At 34.3% G+C, this 23,805-nt stretch overlaps 1 protein-coding gene across 6 annotated transcripts in view; it reads left to right on the top strand.

Moving 5' to 3' along the window:
- The window catches only part of LOC135209570 (pleckstrin homology-like domain family B member 1), a 308,555-nt gene that overhangs the window by 198,709 nt on the left and 86,041 nt on the right, over window positions 1-23,805 (top strand). For 5 of the 6 annotated variants that reach the window (XM_064242241.1, XM_064242238.1, XM_064242239.1 and 2 more), the window contains 9 exons: window positions 2,038-2,193; window positions 2,400-2,546; window positions 7,309-7,386; window positions 8,097-8,243; window positions 10,530-10,640; window positions 11,311-11,394; window positions 12,339-12,447; window positions 12,603-12,789; window positions 13,020-13,092. In XM_064242241.1, coding sequence (XP_064098311.1) covers window positions 2,038-2,193; window positions 2,400-2,546; window positions 7,309-7,386; window positions 8,097-8,243; window positions 10,530-10,640; window positions 11,311-11,394; window positions 12,339-12,447; window positions 12,603-12,789; window positions 13,020-13,092 — 1,092 coding nt within the window. The remainder of the gene's footprint in view (window positions 1-2,037; window positions 2,194-2,399; window positions 2,547-7,308; window positions 7,387-8,096; window positions 8,244-10,529; window positions 10,641-11,310; window positions 11,395-12,338; window positions 12,448-12,602; window positions 12,790-13,019; window positions 13,093-23,805) is intronic. The other variant, XM_064242240.1, reaches the window with a different exon arrangement.

The raw sequence follows: 23,805 nt of genomic DNA, 5'->3' as shown, positions 1-23,805 counted from the left end.
AACCTTTTTTTCCCTGCATGTGACTTAAATATCTAACTTTGGAAATGCTAGTTGTGTTTCAGTTAGTATGCACTGTAAAATTTTAAGTTTGTCCTTCACTGCAAGTTTGTGTGAAGTAAACCAAGTTTAGATTCTTAATTTCAGCTCTTCATGTTGGTGTATGACACTGTGGATATGCTAGTTATTCAATGTTCATTTACAAATGAACATAGCTATTGTAAATGTTGCAGTTGCTGCCTTCTAAGTCACACTGGCGTAAAAGACTCTTCTCAAGTTTGAAGAGTGTATTCTGGAATAATCGAAATAACACTGGGTTATTTTTAAGTTTCTAACCTACTTCTATTTAAATATTAATATAAAAGAGAAGAACAATAAATCTTGTATGTTTAGGCATGTTAGTGTGTTTGTCCCTCAGAAAATATGCATTTTGAAGGATTCTGGTGATGGCTTTTGCCTGATGCAGTGACTTCCAAATGGTTAACTTAACATCTCTTGGGGTCCTCTGTCATTATGTTAGTAATTTTTTCCGATATTGTAATTTTTGTGCCTATCACATCGATGTAGAAGCAATTGGTCATATGGTGCAACCAAACTTAAGAAGTTATATAAATATGTCTGATTAGTCTAAAAAGTTTGCATGCTGTTATGTCTGCTGAGGCCAGCTATGTTATGTGAGACCTCAATAGTTTGTATTTACATCTGAGGTTGGGATTTGTTAATTGCCACCAAAGCCACTTGCTTATTACCAGTTTGAGCTTTTATCGTTAATGAATAGTGCTGTTATTGACTGATATCATAGAAACATTTTCATGGTGAATTTAGAGAATGAGCGTGATTCATTTTCATTAATGTGTGATACTTGGTTTTCGATGAGATTTTTTTATTCGATGTAAACTATAGTATTTACTCTATTACGTACATGCATTTTTTATTAAAATTTACATACAGATTTAACAATGGAAACTAGCTTTCATATAGATTTAACGATGGAAACTAGCCTTTAGGATTCATGGAAAAAGCTAACCCTCTATTTAATAGTCACTATTGTCTTGGGAATATTATATAGTTGAATATTTAATACAAAGTATTTTTAACAATATTGATAAACTGCGTGCCACTGAAATATTTGTTTGTTAGATGAGATATGTAACAGACATTAAATTCTTGTTTTGCTGGACAGCAAGTGCAGAGAATAGTTGAGTATTTCACTGAGATCTTAAGTAGAGCATCCAATCCGTCCCTGACTGTGTATCAGTATAGTCAGATATTTAACTAGATCTAGTTTGTCTTTTTTACTATGTATGGTATTAAAACCAAACCATGGATAATGTGTACATACAGGATTATGATGTATATCATACAGCTGATTACATAAAAAATACTGCCAGGCTAGATAAGTTTAATCAGAGTGAGCTTGTTGTGTTACTGGTGCTGTATTTCTTAGAAAATCATTCAAAGTGGGAAGTGCCTCAGTGGTGTGATCGGTATGGTCTTTGCCTGCCACCTCGATGGCTGCGAGTTCGATTCTCGGGCATTCCACTGATAGGTCAGAGATACGTATTTCTGGTGATAGAAGTTCACTCTCGACGTGGTTTGGTAGTCACGTAAAGCCGTTGATCCCGTTGCTGAATAACCACTGGTTCCATGCAACGTTAAAACATCATACAAACAAACAAACATTTAAAGTGGAACAGTTCTTTAGCTGTTGTGTAAGTCAACACACCATACTGTTAACTCCATACTAATTGATATAATCTTACAAGAAAGCAGATTATAGGAATCCTAACTCAGATTTTTCGGTGTTTTATATGTGATAATGGATTAGTGAATCTTTTGATTCTTTGAGATGTGTTTTGAGAAGCTGAGGATTAAATTCTGTATAGCCCTCTAACTTTTTTGTGTTTGTATAATCATTGTAAAACTTGTTTCATGAAGAGGTTAATATGAATATATTATCAGATATTGAAATTGTATAGTTCTTAAACCAATGCCTAATGTTGAAATCCCATTTTGTGATAATTGCCTTTTGTATTTCAGTTGGAAGTCGAGCGAGCACTACTTGGAGGAGAATTAGGACCATTACGAGAAAAGCTAGCTTCAGATGAACAACATTTGGAAGAGCTTCTATATCGCAGTAGTCAATTAGAAGATCAGTGTCAGCAGGAGAAACATATTCATCAGGAAGCTATTGATGTAATTTAATTTTTGTTTGCTCAAAAAGAAGTACCACTCCATTGTAAGAGTCATAAATATGTACTGTATTCAGTTACTGAAGGACAGTCATTAACACGAGACATTTGACATGAAAACATGATGAGAATCCTTAAAGAAGAACCTTCATTGTTGAAGTTTTTGTTTTGTAGTTATGTAGATCACTTATTGATGAATTGTTTTCTCAGGCTTGTCGGTCTCGTCTGGAAGCAGCTGAGAAGGAGTTGGATCGATTGGAGGGCTCGAGCGAAAGCTTCAAGGGCTCCACGGATGAAGAAACAGAGATGTTAGAGAAGCTTAAAGCTCAACACGAAGCTGTTGAAATGGAAAGAAGGGTGAGTGTCAGTAGAACTGATTTGCACATTTAGCTGTGTATTCACTCACTGGATGTTCATGTATTATGCCACCAAAACATAAAATGTTGTGTTGTGTGGGAATTCTTGTACTATTTTGTAGGGATTCACAGCACAGAATGTATAGAGCTTTGATATGATTGATGAAAGTTTCATTGCTATCTGTTTGGCTTCCTTAGTCCATTGTTTTCTATCATTTTCTGTCTTAACTTTTTTTTTTTTTTATAACCATATTGCTTTTGCTTATTTTGTTCGTTAGATATAATCCTCATCTTGGTAAGTTTTAGTAATGTTAGTGTACAAGTGGCTTTTTACATTAGTCAGGAACTTAAAATATGAAATTTGAAAGATTCCCGAAGTACATCAAGTTTGGTACTTATTTTCAGTAAAAATATTTCCTCCAATTGTATGGTTTTGTATAATATTTGGAGAATTCTGTGTAGATTATACTAATTTATTGTACTTTGTAGATATACTGCTGTACGTATATGGTTATTTATATCCCATCCACTTTAGTATATGATATATTACAGTACTTGAATGAATTAAAAAGGATATAAATTAAACATATGAAGGGTAAGAAAGCTTGGTCATGCTACTGTACCGTGAGTGCAGTTCAAGGAAATATGGAACCATTCGTATTTAACTAAGACCAGTCGTTGGAGACAGAATGTAAATGATAAACTGGGGACTGCTTTGAAATAACAGAAAAATTTATTTTATTGTTGACAATTCAGAGTATTTTAGTGGCTATTTGATCTATTCTTATTCATATAACTCGCCTGGATTGTAGTTAATCTATTGCAACTAATAATGGATTACTTTTGCTATAGTACACACATTTAGAACGCAGGGTTGGTGGTATCATTGTTATTTGGCTTATAGAGTGAAATTATTTGGTATTAAGACAATTTTTATCGGTGTAAAAACTAACTGAAGTTGAAGCAGTTGTTAAGTAACTGTATTATAGGGTAGATATTTGTTGAATGTAGATTTTCCTCAGTATGTTTTGTACATTAAGATCATCTTCACTTTTCTGTCCAGCTTTCTCTCTTATGGATTGTCAAAGGTATGCCAAATGTAGTTTGCATTTTAGATAAGTTTATTTAATTTTCTTCAGTATTTGTACAAAATGTTTAATGATTTTTTGTGGAGAAGTACTGTGTACTTTATAGTTGAATCTTGTTTGTTTCAAAGCTGCCTTTGGTATATAGTCATTGGATCATCTTTAGTTGAACAAAATACAGATTTATATACTACATATTGTCATGAACCAAAATGGCCATTCTAACTACATTTAACTTTGGTTGCAGTTTTTCTTTTACTATATTCGATGGAAGAAGGCCAAGAAAGTAAGTTGCTAAAGGAATTGCATGAAGGGTTTTGAGAATGTGTTGAAATACCTCAATAGTGAGTTGGTGTGATGTGTCACCTAATATCCAGTTTTTAAATTCCCATTATGTGTGTTGAGTTTTAAGTTAAATCTTTTAAGTTGAAGTTTGAGATGGTGTTTGTAATGGGTTAAAGATATTAAAGAGTGGTGCACCATTGCATTGGTAAATGCACTCTCCTTCTTTAAAATTAGGTTTGGGATGGGCCTATTGCTTTGATATTTGTTATTTTCCAGTTTTGCATTGTGAGATATTATTGGCAGTTCTGCTCTTTTGGTAGTTGTGTTTTGTGAGCCCTTTTTATCTCTATCCATTGCTATACCACTATCTAAATTGTTTTACACATTTTCATTCATAATCAAGAAAGATTGTCAGCTTTTATTAACGTGAAAGAATTGCGTAGTTACAGTAGGTCATTCTTTTCTTGATTTTGTGAGGAATATAATTAGTATTTTGGAGTGTGTGGGTTTGTTTTATATGTATAGAATGGGTTGTTCTTGTTACACAGTAGTGATAATATTTTGCCTTTTGTTTTTTATTTAAAGGCATCACTTTGGGGAGTTGCTTATAACTTGTTCATCAGTGTCCTTTATTCACATATGTACCACCGCATGGATATTTTGTGTTTTTTGTGATCTATGTAGCCAAAACAAGCAAATTCAGTATAGTCTAGTTTTAGTAAATCTTTGGTAAAGGTTGGATTACTACATTTATTTTACAGGTATACGCAACCCTTTCCATCTTAAATGCAAGCAAAGGATAGGAAATAAATTAAAATTGATTGAGCGCAAAAAACTTTTCTTAGGATTGCAGGTTTGATTTTTCATATGCCGAATTTAAATTCTCTCAATGAGAACACGTACTCATGTTTTTGTACCAGTATAGGGAATATTATATCAAAACTGGTTTCAGTGTTATTCTTGTTTTAAAAATACTTTACCTTGCTCTCCACTCACATCCCAAATTATACTGTGGTTATGAGTCCCCTCTACACTAAAGACAGTGTATCTATACTTGTAATTAGAATTAATTCATAGTAACCGAGGCTGCTATTTGAGGTATTGCACCTTATTCATAGAAAATATATCAGTAGTAAGTGATGCACATACTGGATTGCATAGTACTACACTGAATGTTAGTTTTTAAATACGAGTGTTAATGATATGGTAGATGTTAAAATGAGAGAGATTGATTTAATTTTTTGGTGGTGTTGCTAGCTCTCTTTTAGCCTACAGTCTTTACTTTCCAAAAATCCATCCATAGTGAAAATAGATTTATGATGGGTTTTTGCAATGGGTAGAAAATTTATGAATTTAATTTCTAGATATAAATACTTTCACTACAGTAGAAATTTGTAGTTGTGTGCTGGCACTATATATAGTATTTTGCTTGTAAAGGAATGCAATAGCACTGGATAGATTGAATTTAAAAATTTCCTTTAAATTTTCCTGACCAAACTGTACTTTTTTATGCATAATGTAGGGAGATGTATATGGATCATGGAAATTTCAGGAATACTAGGTATGTAACAAAGTTCCTTTATGAAAGTAGTAAATTGGTTAGAAAAGAAACAGAATACTTGTGAATTATTTATATTGTTCAGGTTACTATTGACAAAAATTAGTAGGTTGTTGGCTGTGTGTTACATCAATCAGACGGGTCAACATTTGCTTACCATTAGCTAATAAATTGTATAAAACAGTGGCATAAGATCTGTAAATATTAGTGACAACATTGAATAATATATGACAAGTATTATTGATGTTGATACATGTAAGTTTTAGGAAGGTTCTGCAGCTATGGCTAATGAGTATGAAATTTTCATTGTGAATCCCTAGCTACCTACCAGTGAGCAGTACATCTGGTATGCAGGAATTATAATCATTGCTTTTGAAAAAACAGTATTTATTCTTTGGAACTGGAAATCGACTGTAATTGATAGTATTTGTTTTTGGTGCCTAATTGTTTCGAGAGCTTTTACCTGTGGTTGCTGGGGTATGACAATGAAGTCTTCAGACTTAATGACCTTGGGTAAAATACTTCAGTATTTTCAATTGGGATTCTCCTCTATAATTTGCCTTGGTTTGTTTTTAAACCTTTATTTATGATCATGTTAGTTTTTTTGTCTAGTTTTGTGTAATTATTTTCATCCTCTATGCTATTTTCGGGATTTTTCACATATGGGAATTCTTTTCCTGTGATAGTTTGCTTCATATGTCAGCCCTTAAAGCCTGTAAATGTTAGTTTAAAAAAAAAAAATTACATTCACCGGCTATTTCAAAAGTACCTATGGTGCTGGGTTTTGGTTTTAAGAATCCAAATCTTGTGTAGACTGGAACATATTCAGAATCATTGGGAAAAAATCACACCATGGCCATGAGCTTTTGAGTAAATGTGCAGAGGGAGGTGTTAGACTTTCTTTGTTTTGTTCATTTCATGTACTCATTATGGTCATCTCTTGAGTTTAGCAGAGGAAATAAATAGTCTTAAAGTTTTTTCTTGGGGGTGGCATAATTGTCTATGCAGGTGTGCTTATGTTGTAATTAATATATCTGCTGCACTAAAGAGAGAGAGGGAAAGGAAAAGAGAATACATTTGTAAGAATGAAAATGCAAAGAAAGAAGAAGAATGTTGTATAATATGTACAAAAGTATCATATACACCATTAATCATATACGTATTTGCCTAACTTTGTTGTTCAGTTACCAAGAATACATATCCTTCAGTTTTAGTGAAGTTTAGCAAAGCAGAAATAATTAAGCAGTACAGCACTTAAATTATAAAAGTTAGAGGGACTGACGGGATTAGTTGACAAATTACGGCAGAAAGCTATGCAGGTGGGCTGAAGGGATTCTGCAAGGAGTCTTTAGTACACTCAACAGTGTATCATGCAAGGTGTGCCATGTAAGCTGTGCCCCGTATGAGGTGAGACTGCAGAAATAATCAGTAGCATCAAATCCTGATTTATTTGGCAGGATTTTTGAGTATTCATCTAATTTACTGTATTTAAACGTGTACACTTGTTGATTGATTATATAGGTGTAATGATGGAGAGGGTTCCATAGGCAGTGCTTTTGATTTTTATACTATTGTGGTCTTTATGTTAAATGATCTTTTTTTACTTTTGACATATTTGAAAATAAAATGTTTTTGTAGCTCCAAAACTACTTTATCATGAAATTCTCATCTCTCAATAAAGAATCGTGGTCGGTTTAGCGTCCTTCAAGTTTTTAACACACCATACTTTGTGGTAAAGATTTACATCAGTAGGCTTTTACTTGTATTTTTTTTTTTCTTTTTTCAACTTTATGTTCATGGGGTTTTCTTATTGGATTTATTACAATTTTTTACAGGCATTTGAAGACACAGAATTCCAGCAAATGGAAATTGAAGCTCATCGGGAGTCTGAGAGAGAGGAGCTAAATAAAGAGGTATGTTTTTGTTGGTTTTCTTTAATGAAATGTGTTTGCTTTGAAGATGATGGTCATTTACAGCTGTTTCCATAGTACCGTAGTTTTTGTTATCCAGCCTCGGTATTGCTGGGTTCAGGTTTCATTTCCATCTTACTTTTTAGATACAGTGGTCCCTCCATATTTCGTGGGGGGGGATGTGTACCCAGACAACCCCCTCCCCCTCCATCACACGAGAACAGCTAGAACCTGTGAATAGTTGCAACCCCTATAAAAATACTTAAAATTGCTTATTTTGTTAGTTAAAACTCAAAAAACCCACTAAAAATGTTTATATGTACCTGGTTTTTTAATAGTTTTATCACAGAAGTTCATTTTATGATGAAAGTGATACAAAAACCAGGAATTTGTGGACATTTCTCATTGAAAAATACCACGAATATGCGAATTTTCTGCGAATAATGGGGGTATATGTTTTAGAGAGAGATCCGCAAATATGTGAGTCCATGAATACGGGGGTTCAATGTATTGTATTGAAATGTTTACTAAAATTAACATTTTTTCTAGAGCCAGGAAAGACTTAAACAGGCATACAATGTTTCTCAAGCACATCGTACCACATGCTTACCCCAAGAGGTTTCCCATTGCTATTAGGTATACATATTGTTTTCGCTACGTCATTTTGATGGCCTGAGAGTAACGGATAGACATATTTCTAATATCTCTTACAGATTGCAGAGATTAGAGAAAAAGTCAGTAGCCGAAGGGAGAGGATCACAGAGTTAGAGAACTGCATGCTGGAAATGACTCACTCTGTGCGTCAACAGACGGAGGTCTTGGAAAAGGAAAGACAGGAGTTGCTGTCCAAGATTGCAAAGGTATTTTCATATCATAGTTTGTAATAACACTTATATGAATGGAATATATTGTGTGAATGATTAGCTGAAAGATTGCTTTACAATTAACCTTTAATGTATGGTTTGGTTTTTGCGATAATGCAACTTGATGCTGAGTGTTTTTTATACTGAATTGCATGAATTGTGGTTTTTATTTTGCGTTCATTGGTTTTTGGAATTTAGCAGAGATGGAAGTTTGGCTATTTTGTTTTAAAAAGCTAAATTTACATTGTATGGTACTGAATTTCACACAAGCAATGCTGTTTTTGTATTTTGCATTAAGTAATGTATTAGCAACTGAGAGAAGCATAGTGACTCCTGTTCATTTGATTCCATTCACTAGTATTTATTAGTTTTTATTAACTTGTTTATGAGAACATCTAGATTGACATGGGCTGGTTTATACCAATAACAAGTCAGCCTAGATTATAGTTAAGATTACTTATACACAGGCAATACATTTTAAATGCAGAAGTAGCAAAATAGAAATAAAACTAATGTCTACATGGAAAACAGTATAGAATATATTTATAATAAATGAGAAAGCTAAATCTTCATTTCATACCAGTTACCTTTTATTTAAACTAGGTATGAGTATCCTTGTTTACCTTATACGTATATACTTCTAAAGCTAAATTCAAGCTGTTTGATATACAGTACATGCAAAGTAATGTGAGTATACAGCAAAAACATGAAGAATCAATAGGTAAAATATATAGTACGTAGATACTAATAGCAATATGATCCAGTGGTTTCTTTAGCCCACTTGATTTCAGATAACTGTGATGTAAATCTGAATATAGTGTGTTCTACTGGATAATTGAATGTCACCCAGAATAAATACATATTTGTTTGAGAAACTGAAACTGAAATTATTTTTCATAAAAGATAAGCTAAACAATTTTATTTTCATATACACTATACCTTTTTATTATATTATAGATAGTATAGTTATATATTACAGTACTGTGTAAAAAGTTACCTGTTTATGTTGGAGGTCTGTTTAATTTTTTCCATTAAATATTCCACATTGCTCAGATTGCTTGACTTATTTTATATACAGAAAGGAGACTACTTTCTGGTTTTCAACTCCATTTTTTAGGGCATAGTGTAGTAGTATTAGAATAACATAATTGTTCTTTTTTTTTTTTTACATATTTAGGGATTAGTTGAGTTTAATTACAGGAACATAATTATTTATATTTTCCAAGGACTATTTTTTAATAGCGGAACAGTCATATTTTCGAATTGCCATGTTTATGTAATGGCCGTGAATGTGATGAAGCGGTTCTACCTTGAGGAAATGACAAGTATCACAATAAAGGTAGTTCTTTTTAAAAAGAAATTCAGAAAACCACCAAGTAATTTATGTTCAACTTCTTTATAAATCAAAATCTTTTTAGCAGGATCTTCGCCTATCTAAAAAAAACTATCGTGTATTTCCTAAACAAGCGACAAATTTAAAACTGAAAATAAATTTTAAAGACAATGTAATTTACATGACTTTATTACAAATCAACTTTTATAAAAGTAAAACTTATAGTTTAAATAAAGTAATACTTTCATTACTAGTACACTTTATTTTCAGAGAGTTATATTTATTTGTTATGTTTTTCTTTATCCTTGATTGACTCCAGAGAACTGATACATCCATACAGTTATTATTGATAAAGAAATAGTTAGAGTGCAAGATTTATAGCCTGAATTCAGTGAGAAAAATGATAATGGACATAATTTAATCAAGAGAAGTTTTTATAGAATATCAGTACATAGTATGCAGCTGAAGGTAGTTGGAACTTGTGTTAGACCGAGTCTGCTGCAAACAGTAGTGTTTCATAAAATATGTGTATGTCTATTATAAGAATATGCAATAAAAAATCTGAGTACATCTTGATTAATTTTTACTGCACTGACGTAGTTAAGTTTAGGATATGGATAGAATAATGTACTGTTAGAAAATTGGTAGTTTAGAAAATTTGTCATGTCTTGCGATAGCCTGTTGTTAGGAAGCTTCTGCCTTTAGAGTGAGAAAACTTTTTTTTTATTGGTAATATAAAGTTTTAGTACTTTAGTGGATGCCTTGATGCAGAGGTGACTTTTAATTTGCAGTGTGATAGTTATTTTTCTTGCTTCATTGAGAATTGCCTGTCAGCAGCGCAACTGCATACTACTTGTTGCGTGAGGAATTTGGTAAAGTTTGGCAGCAATAGGTGATGATCATGTTTGTGTGCTGCACATTGCTATTGCTAAGCTGGTGTTGGGTTGCAGGAGCGAGGGCGTTTGACAGTTGCTGAACGACGTCTCGGAGAACTGACTCGCTTGGGAATCACACCACCCAATGGCCAGTGCTCCCCTGCTTGTTCATCCGACACAGAAGAGGTACTTGCCTCTTGTCATAATAATCCCCTGATATAGTGATGTAGTATTGTAGCTGATAAGTAGATCAGTGTTGCTATATAGTATTAGCTTTAAGGCAGAGTTTTCGGCTTGAGGCAAAGCTGATACACATTACACAAATGTTGATATCTTTTTTGCCAGTCTTTATAGCCTGTATTATTTACTTCATTATCTAATTATCTTAATGATATAGTTTTTAGTCTGTAAGTAATAATTTTCAAGTGAATGAAGTTTATTTTTAATGTGAATCATTAAACATAAGGTAATTTGTTTCATTAAAAATGTGAAAATACTGTTTTAGTTTTCAATATTTTATGAATTTTTTTTTTGTGTGTGTGTGAGTTATTACACTGTTAATAAACTAATTTTTACCTCTTTATTCTGCTTTTAATGTAATGGTTGCAGCATTAACTTTAATTTCAAATATCTGCGTTATGTATGCGGGGAACTCATACTTAACTTTTTCAGAATTAATGAACAGCTGAAAACTAAAACTAACAGAAAAAAAAAATTGTTTGTGATATTTTGACTTGGAAGTGATGAAGTACTGTATGTTATTGATACCTAATTTTGTCAAGTTATGAAAATGTTGTAGCCTTTTGTATTCTGTATGTGTTTGAAATCATTTTCTTACTAAAATCTCCTACTCCAGAGTGGTGCTCCTGATTTAGTTGAACGGTTGTCGAGGCTTCACTTCTTGGATCAGTCTCAAGAGGATCTGGATAGAATACAGCAGGTAAATGTCTATAGAATCTACTGGTTACTTTTTGCCAGAAACGTATGTAATTGTAATAACCGCTGTGCCTACTTAACTTCTCAAATTTTTCACAAATTTTGGATACACCTACCACCACAAAGCCTTAGAGTCAACTGCAAGGGTATGAAGTAATTCTGATGTCCAGAGCAGGATTCAAACCCACATGCAGATTATCAGAACAAGGTCAAGTTGCCAATCTGACCATGAAAAGGATAAAGTTTGGGAATATGATTTGAGTTTTTGCTGGTCAGAAACTGTCATGTTTTATGGTTCATTAAAATTTTGTAAAAAATCTGGATAAAAAAATCTCTCAGGTCACAAGTTTAGCTTTTTTAAAACTAGTCTGTATGCCTCACCTATAAGTCTTGCCAAGTAAATAGAAAATTACAAATACCAAATGATATTGGAATATTTATTGAAATTTATTGTAACAAAACCTGGATCCAGATGACCTGTCTGTAAGCCATAGGAGCTGTTCAGAAAGGGAGGCATGCTCACCAAAGCAATTAGAATTTAATGGCAAATGTTTTACACTGAAAGGTAAATTCCTAATTTTCTAGAATATTTTCAAACACTTTGCCTCTAGGAAAGAGATCAGTAAATATTCCAAACATACTTAAATACAGTATTTAATGATAGGCAAGTCAATTATGTACGTACAATATTCAACAGTTCCGTAATTTTCACCACAATTATAGAATAGTTGATTTAGACAGCTGCATCCAGATTTCCATTCAAAGGACCGATCTAAAGAATTACTGCGGTACTTTTTAGGTGGTGGTGAAACCTTGAAATTCAGTTGATGTTTATCCCAGTAAAATAACCATCTGATGCTCTTGCTTTTGGAATGCTCTTGCAGCCATCAATACATATACTATTTGTAATTTGCAAGAAATTGATTCAGTGTTATTCAATTCTTTCAGGTAACCTCATCAGCTCCTCTTGGTTGTAACGATGGGACGCTTGGCCGTAAAACTTCGGCAACCTTAATGGAAATAGAGCGGAATCGTCAACTTCTTTTAGCCAAACAGGGTGAGTAAAATGTCAGGTAGTATCATGAAATTAAAGGTTTCAGCTCGATATTGTAAAGAACTATCTTTTATAGCTCCCTGTATTGAGATGATTGTAACGCATAAGCTGATAATGAAAGTAGCATTCCTGTTAGATTGTAGCTGTTTTCTCTTCAGGTACCCTTGTCATTGAAAAAGAGCGGCGTCGCGTGGAGGAGCTAAAGCGCAGAGTTGCTGATGAAGTCAAAGCACAGTGGGAAGAAAGGAAAGCCAAAGAGCAACAGAGAGAAGTGAACTGTGCTTCCCTGAATAGTGTTGGCTCGGAAGATTCTTCCATGACGTCGTCTGATATTCATACTGAAAGGTAATGCTTTTATTTCACAGAGGGATTCAGGGTTTTGATAGTTAAAATCCATTTTTAGATTCCTTTTACATAATCTGTTATTTGTATTGTTAAGAGACTAGTTATGATATTTAAGTGTTTTAGAAACCTTTAATAGGTTTTAACTATATTGTTACTGCTTTTATAGTGCGGTAGATGGCAACACGATTTGAGGCCTAAAATTTCCTACATCTTTTATAACTTTGTTACAGCTTGTCCAGTGATGACATCTTGGAGAAACGCAGCAGCGGCGAGAGCGTGGGTAGGGATATTCCACAAGTTAAGGTAAGGGAAATTACAAACTTAACCTCAATTATTCATTGTAGAGTTTGATACCTTATTTGTTTAATATCTCTGTTGTGGGAAAGGTATACTGTACATTCATGCTGGATTTTGGGGGCTAATGTGGGAGCAGTAATCCTACTTACTTCAGGGGAATATGCCAAACTACTTGCAAAGAATGCTATCTCCATTTCTGGGATTTTGGTCACAAGTTACAGCTGGAATTGATACATTTATGTCCTGAAATATAAATTTGATCTTCCACAAGTTACCTTCGTGCACATTCAACATAGGTAGGTTGAATATCAAATACTACTTGTATATTGATGGCTCACACAAATATCAGACCAAAGTATGGCTCTTGTGTTTTACATGTTCTTTTATCACTCACATTTTTTGCTTACACATGTTCATTCTGATGTCTTATCTCTCTCTCTCTCACCCAGCATGTCTCCCTAGATCATAGAGTAGAAAATGTTATTTTAATAGGTCCTTTCCCAGGTGTATGCAGCCATGTTTATGGTGAGTGAGTGCTTTGAAGAATCAAATGTAGATGGCAGAAGGTATGTCTGGATTAGGGAAAAGTTCCTAAGGGCTTAATATATATATATATATATATATATATATATATATATTATATATATATATGTTATATATGTATATGTATATGTGTATGTATGTATATGTATATTATATATGTATATATATGTATATATGTATATATGTGTGTATGTGTGTGTGTGTGTGTGTGTGTGTGTGTGTGTGTGTGTGTGTGTGTGTGTATACATACATACATGTATACATAATTTTTTTCATGCTTATTTTTAGTTTAATAGAGAGATGGGGAATGGGAGGGGGTGGGGTGTATTTTATGAGCCGTGTCTGTCACGTGCTGGGTATTGGCGGAGGTGGTGTCGTGAGGTGCCCCCACCCTCCATCCCCTCTCCCCTTAAAGATTTCCTTTGCCAACCAAGAGAAGATCCCTTGTAAAGTGTTTGTGAGTCAGCCACTTGTAACCGTAATATACAGCTGGGAGTCCCAATAAAGTAAAAACAAAATAGCCCATTGCATACATCAAGTGAAGGGAGAAAGATACGTGGTCTAATTTAAGCCTTCACATTGCTTTTTATGCTGAGGAAGTTTCTACTTTTCTATAGTGCAGGTAGTATTTCACTTGTAAGAAATATCTGTTAGTCATTTTCGATTACCTTGAAGGGTTGGGATAGTAACTGTAGCTATGGAAAGTTAAATAAACTCGAAATGTATTGGGAACCAAGATTATAGAAAGTTAAATAAACTCGAAATGTATTGGGAACCAAGATTGTTACATTGGTGCAAAATTAATTCTAATAAACAAAGGATATACTTTACAGGACCATATGTCTGTTTATTCTCGAAATTGAGAATGTCACGAGTCTACCTATAATGATTCAGATTACGTTATATTTCCATGATAAATCGTTTGAAGGTATATTTCACAGATGGTGGCTAAATACGTAAAGTAATTTCATTTATTATGTGTCTGAGTTGGTCATGTTTGTATTTAAGCCTTGACTTCGTTACATGTCTGATTTAGGTACATAAATGTACTGGGAAGCAGACACAAAGAACAGATGCACTAGTGTGGCCTTTCTTGAATCTCTTCTGTTATCTCTCTTCCAATAAGTTATTTTAATAGTAGTCATAGCCCACAAAGTTGAGAGACTATTGAGTTGTAGAGAATATTATACGAGAAGACCAGACAATATATTTTACTAACTGAATTATCTTATAGTCTTTAAAGCCCCCTTCACACTTTTTTAACTTTACATTTTCTATCTTCACAATCACCTGTGATATTTATGGCCAGAAGAAAGACCAGAGTAGATAGAAGGTATTTTATTAGTCAGCCATTTTCTGTAATCATAAATTTCATGTGTCATACAGGGATAGTTAATTTTTACATTCGTGTATGTGAGTACGTGTGGAGGTAGTACGTTAACGTCCGAAATTGTGGATATGTATTGCGGTAATTTACATTATTACAGAAGATGAAAATAAAGCTTCGGGAACGTTTCCTAATTATGAATTCAGCTTCTCGTAATTGAACGAACTTTAAGCTATAATCAAGATTGTGAAAGAGTATTTATAATTTAAAATATGTACCATTGTACATAAATAGTCTCTGTACTAGTGTTTAATAACAGGTGTTATGTTCATGGCTTTTATGGTTAAAATATTGTGTCCTTTATTGTTTGTACAGCAATTTGTATTAGAATTACTTAAGAATCACGCATATTGTTGTATAGCTTTCAGTGTATGAAGTATGGTATTTTGGCCAAATAATACTTCAGGTAAATATCATTCCATATCCTTTGGAACTTCGAGTCAAAGGCCCCTGTCTGCTTGTTTCAGATGAATAGGGGTATCATCTGACTAATAATAATAAAATAATAATAATAATAATAATAATAATAATAATAATAAAAAGATATGTGGTCAATGAAGTCATCTGTCTGTCTTAGCCTCCATTGTGTTTAAGGTGTAATTTGATTTATCTTTTATATTTTCATCCTTTAAAATTTGTATTTATATAGCAACTTCCGGTCTTCTTCCCTCCCACCTGTTTGGCTCTGAGTTCATAAAGCCTGCCAGTGTCTTGAGTTAATCCCAGATTACTGTTTCTGTAGGAGATAATATTAGATTCGTCGTATCTCAAAAGGGTGTCACGACTTGACCTGTTTTGGATGTTATGAGATTCAAATTTACATATCGTGTTGATTAATGTTGTTTGTATATGTGTTATTTATTCAGTTAGGAATGAATTTTCTTGCCATGTTTTGTAGTCTGCCACCCTTTTTGTTATTTATAATACTTTCATTATTGGTATATGTATCCTACATCAGTTATAATACATAGTACATCATTGATTTTCCTTCTTAAGAAATATAACAGGACTGGGAAGAAGTGCCTTCAATGACTATAGTTTTTAGTTGAATATTGAAAAGTAGATTGAGTGACAACTTGAAAACTACAGATTTTAGTTGCTAACTCCATACCAAAGAGTAACCTTTTTTCTGAAGCTTTCAGAACTTCATGAATCCCGTTCCACGTACCCTATAGGAAGTTTTTTTTTCTCACAGCACCTGAGGAACACTCAAGGAAAATGCCATCCCTGTTCGTCATAGGTGTTGATGTATAAATTCACTGACATTGTTGCTCTGCTTTTCTTGGCTGGCTGAGTCAGTGTCTTCTTTATTTTTGATTTTTTTTTTTTTTTAATGGTTACAGGTGTTTAGCCGAGTTGGGTCTTCCTGCTGTATAGATGGAGGTTGAAATGTTTTTAGAGAAATAAGAGTATTTGGATGAGCCTATTTTCGAGATAGTAGTCAATTTAAACGCAAATGTTTATTGATTCAAAGAGCAGGTTCAACAAATGGAGAAAGTTATACGTTGAGACATTGAGGTTTTTAGAATGAATGTGAAGCGTCCCCTCCCCCTCCCCCCCCCCCCTCCTCTCTCTCTCTCTCTCTCTCTCTCTCTCTCTCTCTCTCTCTCTCTCTCTCTCTCTCTGGCCTCCTCATAGCGCAATGTTAGCTTGTTCACCTCGCAAAGTGGCGACTAGTGTTCGATTCCTGAACTGGATGAGGAGTTTTGACGTGGGAGCATTCTTATTAAAAAAAAAAAAAAAACTATGTACCTTGGTTTGGCATTCTCTCTCTCTCTCTCTCTCTCTCTCTCTCTTCTTTTTCCTGTAAGCAAGACCTTACTTTCGTCGCCTCGGTAAATTAGAAAAATTTAATGGCACTAAGGCGTGAGTCATGCGAATTATAATTCTAAGCTTACACCCTCTTTTTTTATATGAAGAGACCAGGTCGTGAATGACGTAACAGGAGCTCATTAAACGGCCGTAAATGACGCAACATGAAGGAGACAAATACGTGTGAATTATGACTTTCTCTTTTCGAAAGGGATGCCACTTCGATTTCCCTTCCTCGTGTCGTTAGGAAGTATAGTGGTGTGGTTGGTTATTCTGGTCTCATGGTTCCTGTGTGAGTTTTTTTTTTTTTTTTTGGGGGGGGGGGGTGGGGGGTGTGTCCGGGTGTTTCCCCTTTATAATCGTCTGAATGGGAAGAGGAAGATGAGGGGTAAATAACCTATTGCGCATCGTTTATTAATGCAGTTATAATCAAAAGGTTATTGAATCATTAATTTATTTTCATTTTTAGTAAGCGAGGTCTCTCTCTCTCTCTCTCTCTCTCTCTCTCTCTCTCTCTCTCTCTCTCTCTCTCTCTCTCCTCCTTTTTCTTCTTCCTAATGAACACCTTAATATTCTTCGGAAGGTTGAATTTCAAGTCAATGGCCCCTTATGTGGCCTTGTTCCATGTGAATAAGGTTCATCTTCTGGATATAATAATAATATTTATTTACTTCTCCTAATGTATGGTATTAACTTTATCACTTACACAGTTGTTCTGTCCTTTAATGTAATGACTAACAGGACCTCATTGAAACTGGATGGTATCTAGCGGAGATATTTATTCATAAATATACTAGCTTTCCTGGAATAGCATTCTTCATTGTCAAGCTTGTAACTTTGTTTGAATAAATATTTCCGTATATATACATACATATACATATACATACATAAATATTCCATTTTTCGAGCTTCATTCAACACCATTTAAATCGGATACTAGTCGACATAAATCTGTAAACACCCATTACATATTTACCACCGAATCTGGAACGTTCAAAGTTAACCTACTCTTATCATTCATAGTCTCTCTCTCTCTCTCTCTCTCTCTCTCTCTCTCTCCTCTCTCTCTCTCTCTCTCTCTCTCTCTCTCAAGTTCTGACGTCAGTTCTCGAACGTATACGTCGTTACGTCTCGTCACTTTGACACCGTTTTTGTGTGTGTTTGATTGATAGGCTTTGAGAGTTGGTCCACCTGCTTCTCTGCTTAGATTTTCTCCTTTGATGAAGGAGCTGGCATTAGTTTTTAAATGGCGCTGTAATGTTTGTATCTTTCATAAGTTTGATAACATTATTTTTATGATTGTTTCTAACAACTGTATTTTTAAAATGTGCTTCCATCTCTTTTCTCCTCACGTGCAAATTATTATTATTATTATTATTATTATTATTATTATTATTATTATTATTATTATTATTATTATTATTATTATTATTATTATTATTCAGTGGCGCTCTTATTTTTTCTCAGAAATTTAATAGCATTGATTTATGTTTTGTGAAACTTGGTTCCTTCAATTTTTGCTCAAGTTTAGTGCAAAAGGCACATTCTCTCTCTCTCTCTCTCTCTCTCTCTCTCTCTCTCCCCTCGTGTTTGCAAACTTTGGTAAACTTCTCGACGAAATCTCGCCTTTTTATCTTGTAAGTAAGCAGATGGGAAGGTTCAAACTGGTTTTCCCCAGTTTTCCCAAAGTAGATTAGTCACAGCTAGAGATAGGGAAGCTTCACTCTCTCTCTCTCTCTCTCTCTCTCTCTCTCTCTCTCTCTCTCTCTCTCTCTCTCTCTCTAGGTCTGGTTGTAGGTTTCGTTAAACATTATTAAACATCTCTTTACGATTTATCAAAGTAAACGATATCAAAATATCAAAAACTGTTGGACAACTTTGCAAAGTTGAATTATATTCTATTAGTTGTTCTGTTGTTGTTATTGATAGTTAGATAACTTATTTGTTTATTTATTTTTTATTTAATATAACTGTTGTTCTTTTGGGTAGTTATAAAACTTATACATTTATTTATTTTTGATTAAATATGTTTATTTTTTATTAAATCTAAATGCTGTCCTGGATAATTATGTATGTTTAAGTGTGTCCAAATATTAAAGTGGGATATCTTTCTCTAAATTTTTGGACCAAAATAATATTGCTCCGGATTTCTTGGGATGCCATCATACTTTGATGTAGGACCGAGCTGAAGGTATCCTGTTGTATGATATAAAGTTAGTTATATTTATGCAAGAGTAAGCTGGAGGTAACCTACTTTAGGACATGAAGTTAATTAGATTCATACGTCATTCACAAAGTACAGAAATGATATTCACGACAAAACAGAAATATTATTAGTAAAATATGACGTCATAGGAAAACTCTCTCTCTCTCTCTCTCTCTCTCTCTCTCTCTCTCTCTCTCTCTCTCTCTCTCTGCCCCATAAGACGCAATTTCCGCTTTCCTTCCAACAAGGAGGATTAAACCAGCTAGCGTTGCATCCAAGGCCACAACATAGATCGGTTGCAACCAGCCCCCCCCCCTCCCCCCCTCTCCTCCTCCTCCTCCTCCTCCTCCTCCTCCTCCTCGGAAGATGAATGTGTTTTCGTCAGGCGATAAAGAAATCGTCTCTATCAGCGGTGTCGGTGGCTCTCTCTCTCTCTCTCGTCTTCACTAACGCCACCTCTTCTTGGATTCGTGAATTCTCAAGGTTTTTTTTTTGGACGTTTATCCTTTTTTTATTGTTTTTATTTATTTATTTTTGTGGTATGGTAAATAATCATTTTAGTTTTTGTGTAATGGATGGATTTGCAATACTTGCATTTTCATCTGTTTCAAACTGGTATTTTCCCAGCTGACAATTTTAGAGCAAAAATTAGTTTTGATAAAAGCTGGAATGAATTTTTTTCCCATAACAGATTCCGTTCGCAAGATTTTACAATAACTTAAATGTTTATAAGATCGCGCGTCTTATATTCGTTGTTTCATAGCTCTTTACCTTTCCGAGTTGTGTTTATTTTTCAGAAAATAATGCGATAGCTTCGTTCTATTCCGATGTCGTCATTCAATGTGATAAGGTTTTTTGGTTAACTGGCTAGATTCGCCAGATCACGATTTTGCTTTCACAGAGGATACAAAAAATTCATGATTTGAGTTGATAATTTTTAAATTCGTTAGGAAATGAAAATAACCTTTGATTGAGGGCATCTTATCAGTTGAGAATCAAAGCAAAAAATGAAGTGCGTGAATTTGGAAGTATTTAGTTGGAAACTCCTCTCTTCCTCTTCTCTCCTCTCGGTGTCAAAAGATAGTGCTAAGAAAAGATAAATCATTAGAACACTGTGAATGAATTGGAAAACCAGCTTTTAGAAATTGATAAATGAGCACATGACGTCTCCTCGGATGGACTAATATGTCTATCCTAATCCTCTCTCTCTCTCTCTCTCTCTCTCTCTCTCTCTCTCTCTCTCTCTCTCTCTCTCTCTCTCTCTCTCTCTCTCTCTTTTTATAGAAACATTGATGTAATGAACATTTTTATAATAATGCGTAGGAAATAATACTCCGATTCATGATATAACTCTGAGATCATGCCAAGCACCTGTCTAGTTCAGACACGCACACCTGTAGCAACCACTCGACATCGGTTCCATCTACGACCCGACCTGACCTACCACAATACCCGCTTCACTGAGGGTCGGTCATCAGTCGAGACTTTCCGCTCCTTCTCAGGAGCGAACCGTAACCTTCCAAGGGCACTCCTTCCCAATCTTGCATAGCTTCCGTCTCTCTCTCTCTCTCTCTCTCTCTCTCTCTCTCTCTCTCTCTCTCTCTCTCTCTCTCTCTCTCTTTGGCCACCAGAGGCGCTTCGCGTATGTTTTTTCATGGGATGCTGTGATGCTCCAGTCATCTCATTTATCTCCCGTGCATTGTTCCTTCCTTCCTTCCCTCCCTCCCTCAGGGGCGTACCATCTTCGGTGCCTTTTTTTTTTTTGCGTCTTACCCTGCGAGTTAGACTCTCGTTGGCTGAAGGTTCCTGCGAAGAAGTTGTTGATCGAGTTGCTATTGTTTCTAGGAGATGGCTTGATGCGTATATGCTTCAACGAAAAGTTCCCCCTTTTGCTTTTAAGTTTCTCTCATGTTTGTATATAACTACCCTAATAATATTATCCTTATATTTTAATACTTCTTTTTTTCTATTAATCTATTCTTATATTCTTTTCTTTTTTGATAAGTGGGATCTCTTCTTTCTGTATATCCCTTTACTTCCTCTTACTTCTTCGTAATAGACACCATATTGTTTGGAAGCTTGAATTTCAGTTTAGTTGTCCCAGTGGTGGGCTTGTTCCATATGAATAGGTTCCATCTACTGAATAATAATAACAATAATAATAATAATAATAATAATAATAATAATAATAATAATAATAATAATTAATAAATTATTTGACTCTGTTTTATACTTAAGATATTTCATTTTTAGTGGTCAACAGACACCTGTTCATTCTTTTAAGAGAACCTTCCTTAGTTGAGCAAGATATCAGGCAAAGTGAAATGTTTCTACGCTCCGAAGTAAAGACAATGTTGGTATAAGAGGAAGATGGTTGTTCAAAAGGAAAGTTATAATAAAAAGTAAATGGAGTATTTCATGAGAAGTGATGTAAACTTGACATATAGCACAGTGAACTTCGAAGACCTTGGTGGATGGTTAGACATAGTCTTTAATGTGATCTCATCGTGATATTCTCTGTTATAACTAATTATTTGTGGGCCACAGTTGGGGAATTTTAGGTCCTGGAAAAATTGGAGGTTAGCACGGAGAAGTATTTAAGGAAATTCAATGAATTATTATTCGAAAGCTTGCATGCATAATCAGCAACAGGAAGTTTGTGAAGTGGCTCTCTCTCTCTCAAAAAAAAAAGGCAGAGAGAGAGAGAGAGAGAGAGAGAGAGAGAGAGAGAGAGAGACGTGTTGAAAGGAGGGAGATATCACTAACACTGGTGGGTACACAGAGAGAGAGAGAGAGAGAGAGAGAGAGAGAGAGAGAGAGAGAGAGAGAGAAGCCAAGGTTATAAGTTAAGTCTAAGCACGTCCTCGAACTCCCAAGAAATATCAATAATAAAAACGTCAGCATCGAGTGATCGCCTCCACGCATTGTCCCTTTTGTATGTATGTGTGTGTGTGTCTGTCCGTCCGTCCGCCCGGCAGCCCCCTATCACATTATACGATGGGCAGAATCAGAAACGCACACGACGCCACTTTGTGTGACAGGACTAAATAGGGAAGGGCTGAAGGTACCGCAGTCTGCTTTTGGCAATCGATCGATTGCGTGGATGGGGTATATATTCTTAGGCGAGTTGGTGTGGCCTTGTGTTGGTTTTCGTGTTCTCCGTGGGTATATCCTTTACAGGAGGGTATGTGGAAGGGGTATCTTGGTATGATAAGTGAGATCCCTTCTGTTTACTTCTTTTGAATGAACGCCACATTCTTTGGAAGCTTAAATTTCAATTCCATGGTCAATCTGGGCTTGTTCAATATGAATAGGGTTCATCATCTGAAAAATAATAATAATAATAATAATAATAAAATAATAATAATAATAATAATAATACAGTTGGTATAATATACTTGCAGATGATTTTTGTTTGATTGGTATTCAGACCATACACATGAGATTATTCCTTCTGGTTTCAGAATTGCATTTTAGTGATATTTAGCTCTTTTTCTTGAGTAATTTGGTGTATTGTTTTGCAATAGGAAAGCATATATTCTTGTGGGATTATATATATATATATATATATAGATATAAATCTATATATATCTATATAGATATATATATATATTATAAATATAAATTGCGGGTTCGAATCCTTCTACTGACATCAGAATTACTTCATTTGATTCTTCATATGGATCGCAAGCTTTGTAGTGAGACAGACTTAACGTACCCAGTATACGTGTGAAGAAATGGGGAAGTTCACAGGGCAGTGCAGTTATTAAAACTACGGGGTATGTATGTCATTGTAAACAAGTTACTAGTAGATTTTTATATATATAGGGTATGTATGTAATTATAACAAACATGACTAGTAGATTATATATATATATATATATATATATATATATATATATATATATATATATATATATATATATATATAAACTTGTACGACTGCCTGCTTGTTGGGTGGTTTTATGCTTGCAGCCAATAAACATTTTATATCATATTATAACTCACTGGATAGAAGGTAAAAACGTGCAGCTTGGCAAGTGCCGGTGGATGCTTCCTCGGAGAGAAAGTGCGATGCATATGTATGTATATTTACATTTTAAGTTTCCTCCAAACGAGATATTGAAGATTTAAGGCTTAGCCTTTGGTTGGCGTTGCCATTTTCGCAGCATTTAAATGTTTCAACTTCGGCTGGATTCTGAATTCTTGAAATATTAAAGATATGACGTTTATAGTTTTTTGTTAAATTCTCCATGCAAGTGCTAATGGTTTTTTTGCATGATTATTCGGGTTGGGATTCTGAATTTTCGAAATATGAAAGATATATGACGTATTGATTTTCTTACGAATTCTCCATGCAAGTACTAATGGTTTTTTGCATGATTATTGGGTTGGGATTCTGAATTTTCGAAATATGAAAGATATATGACGTATTGATTTTCTTGCGAATTTCTCCATGCAGTTGCTAATGGTTTTTTGCATGATAATTCTGGCTGGTTAAACGTGAATGTTAATTTGTCCAAGACGTGTTTAATTTATAGTCGTCTGGCGCTGTTTGGATTTTCTTAATGGAGCCTGCACTGCTTTCCTTCATAATTGAGAATTATATAGTCATTTGGATTCATATGGATTTCTGGTGCTCTTTTAGTGACAATTTATATCCCATTCATTTCCTGAGTGGCGCCAGTACCAGTTTCCTTCGTAATTATTGAATATTATTACTTTAATTTCGATTTCTACAGTTCGTTCAGAGACAATTAATCTCCTTTCT

This window comes from Macrobrachium nipponense, chromosome 38 (genome assembly GCF_015104395.2).
Source record: "Macrobrachium nipponense isolate FS-2020 chromosome 38, ASM1510439v2, whole genome shotgun sequence".
Taxonomy (NCBI): Eukaryota; Metazoa; Arthropoda; class Malacostraca; order Decapoda; family Palaemonidae; genus Macrobrachium; species Macrobrachium nipponense.
This window is presented reverse-complemented; position numbering and strand designations above follow the sequence as displayed.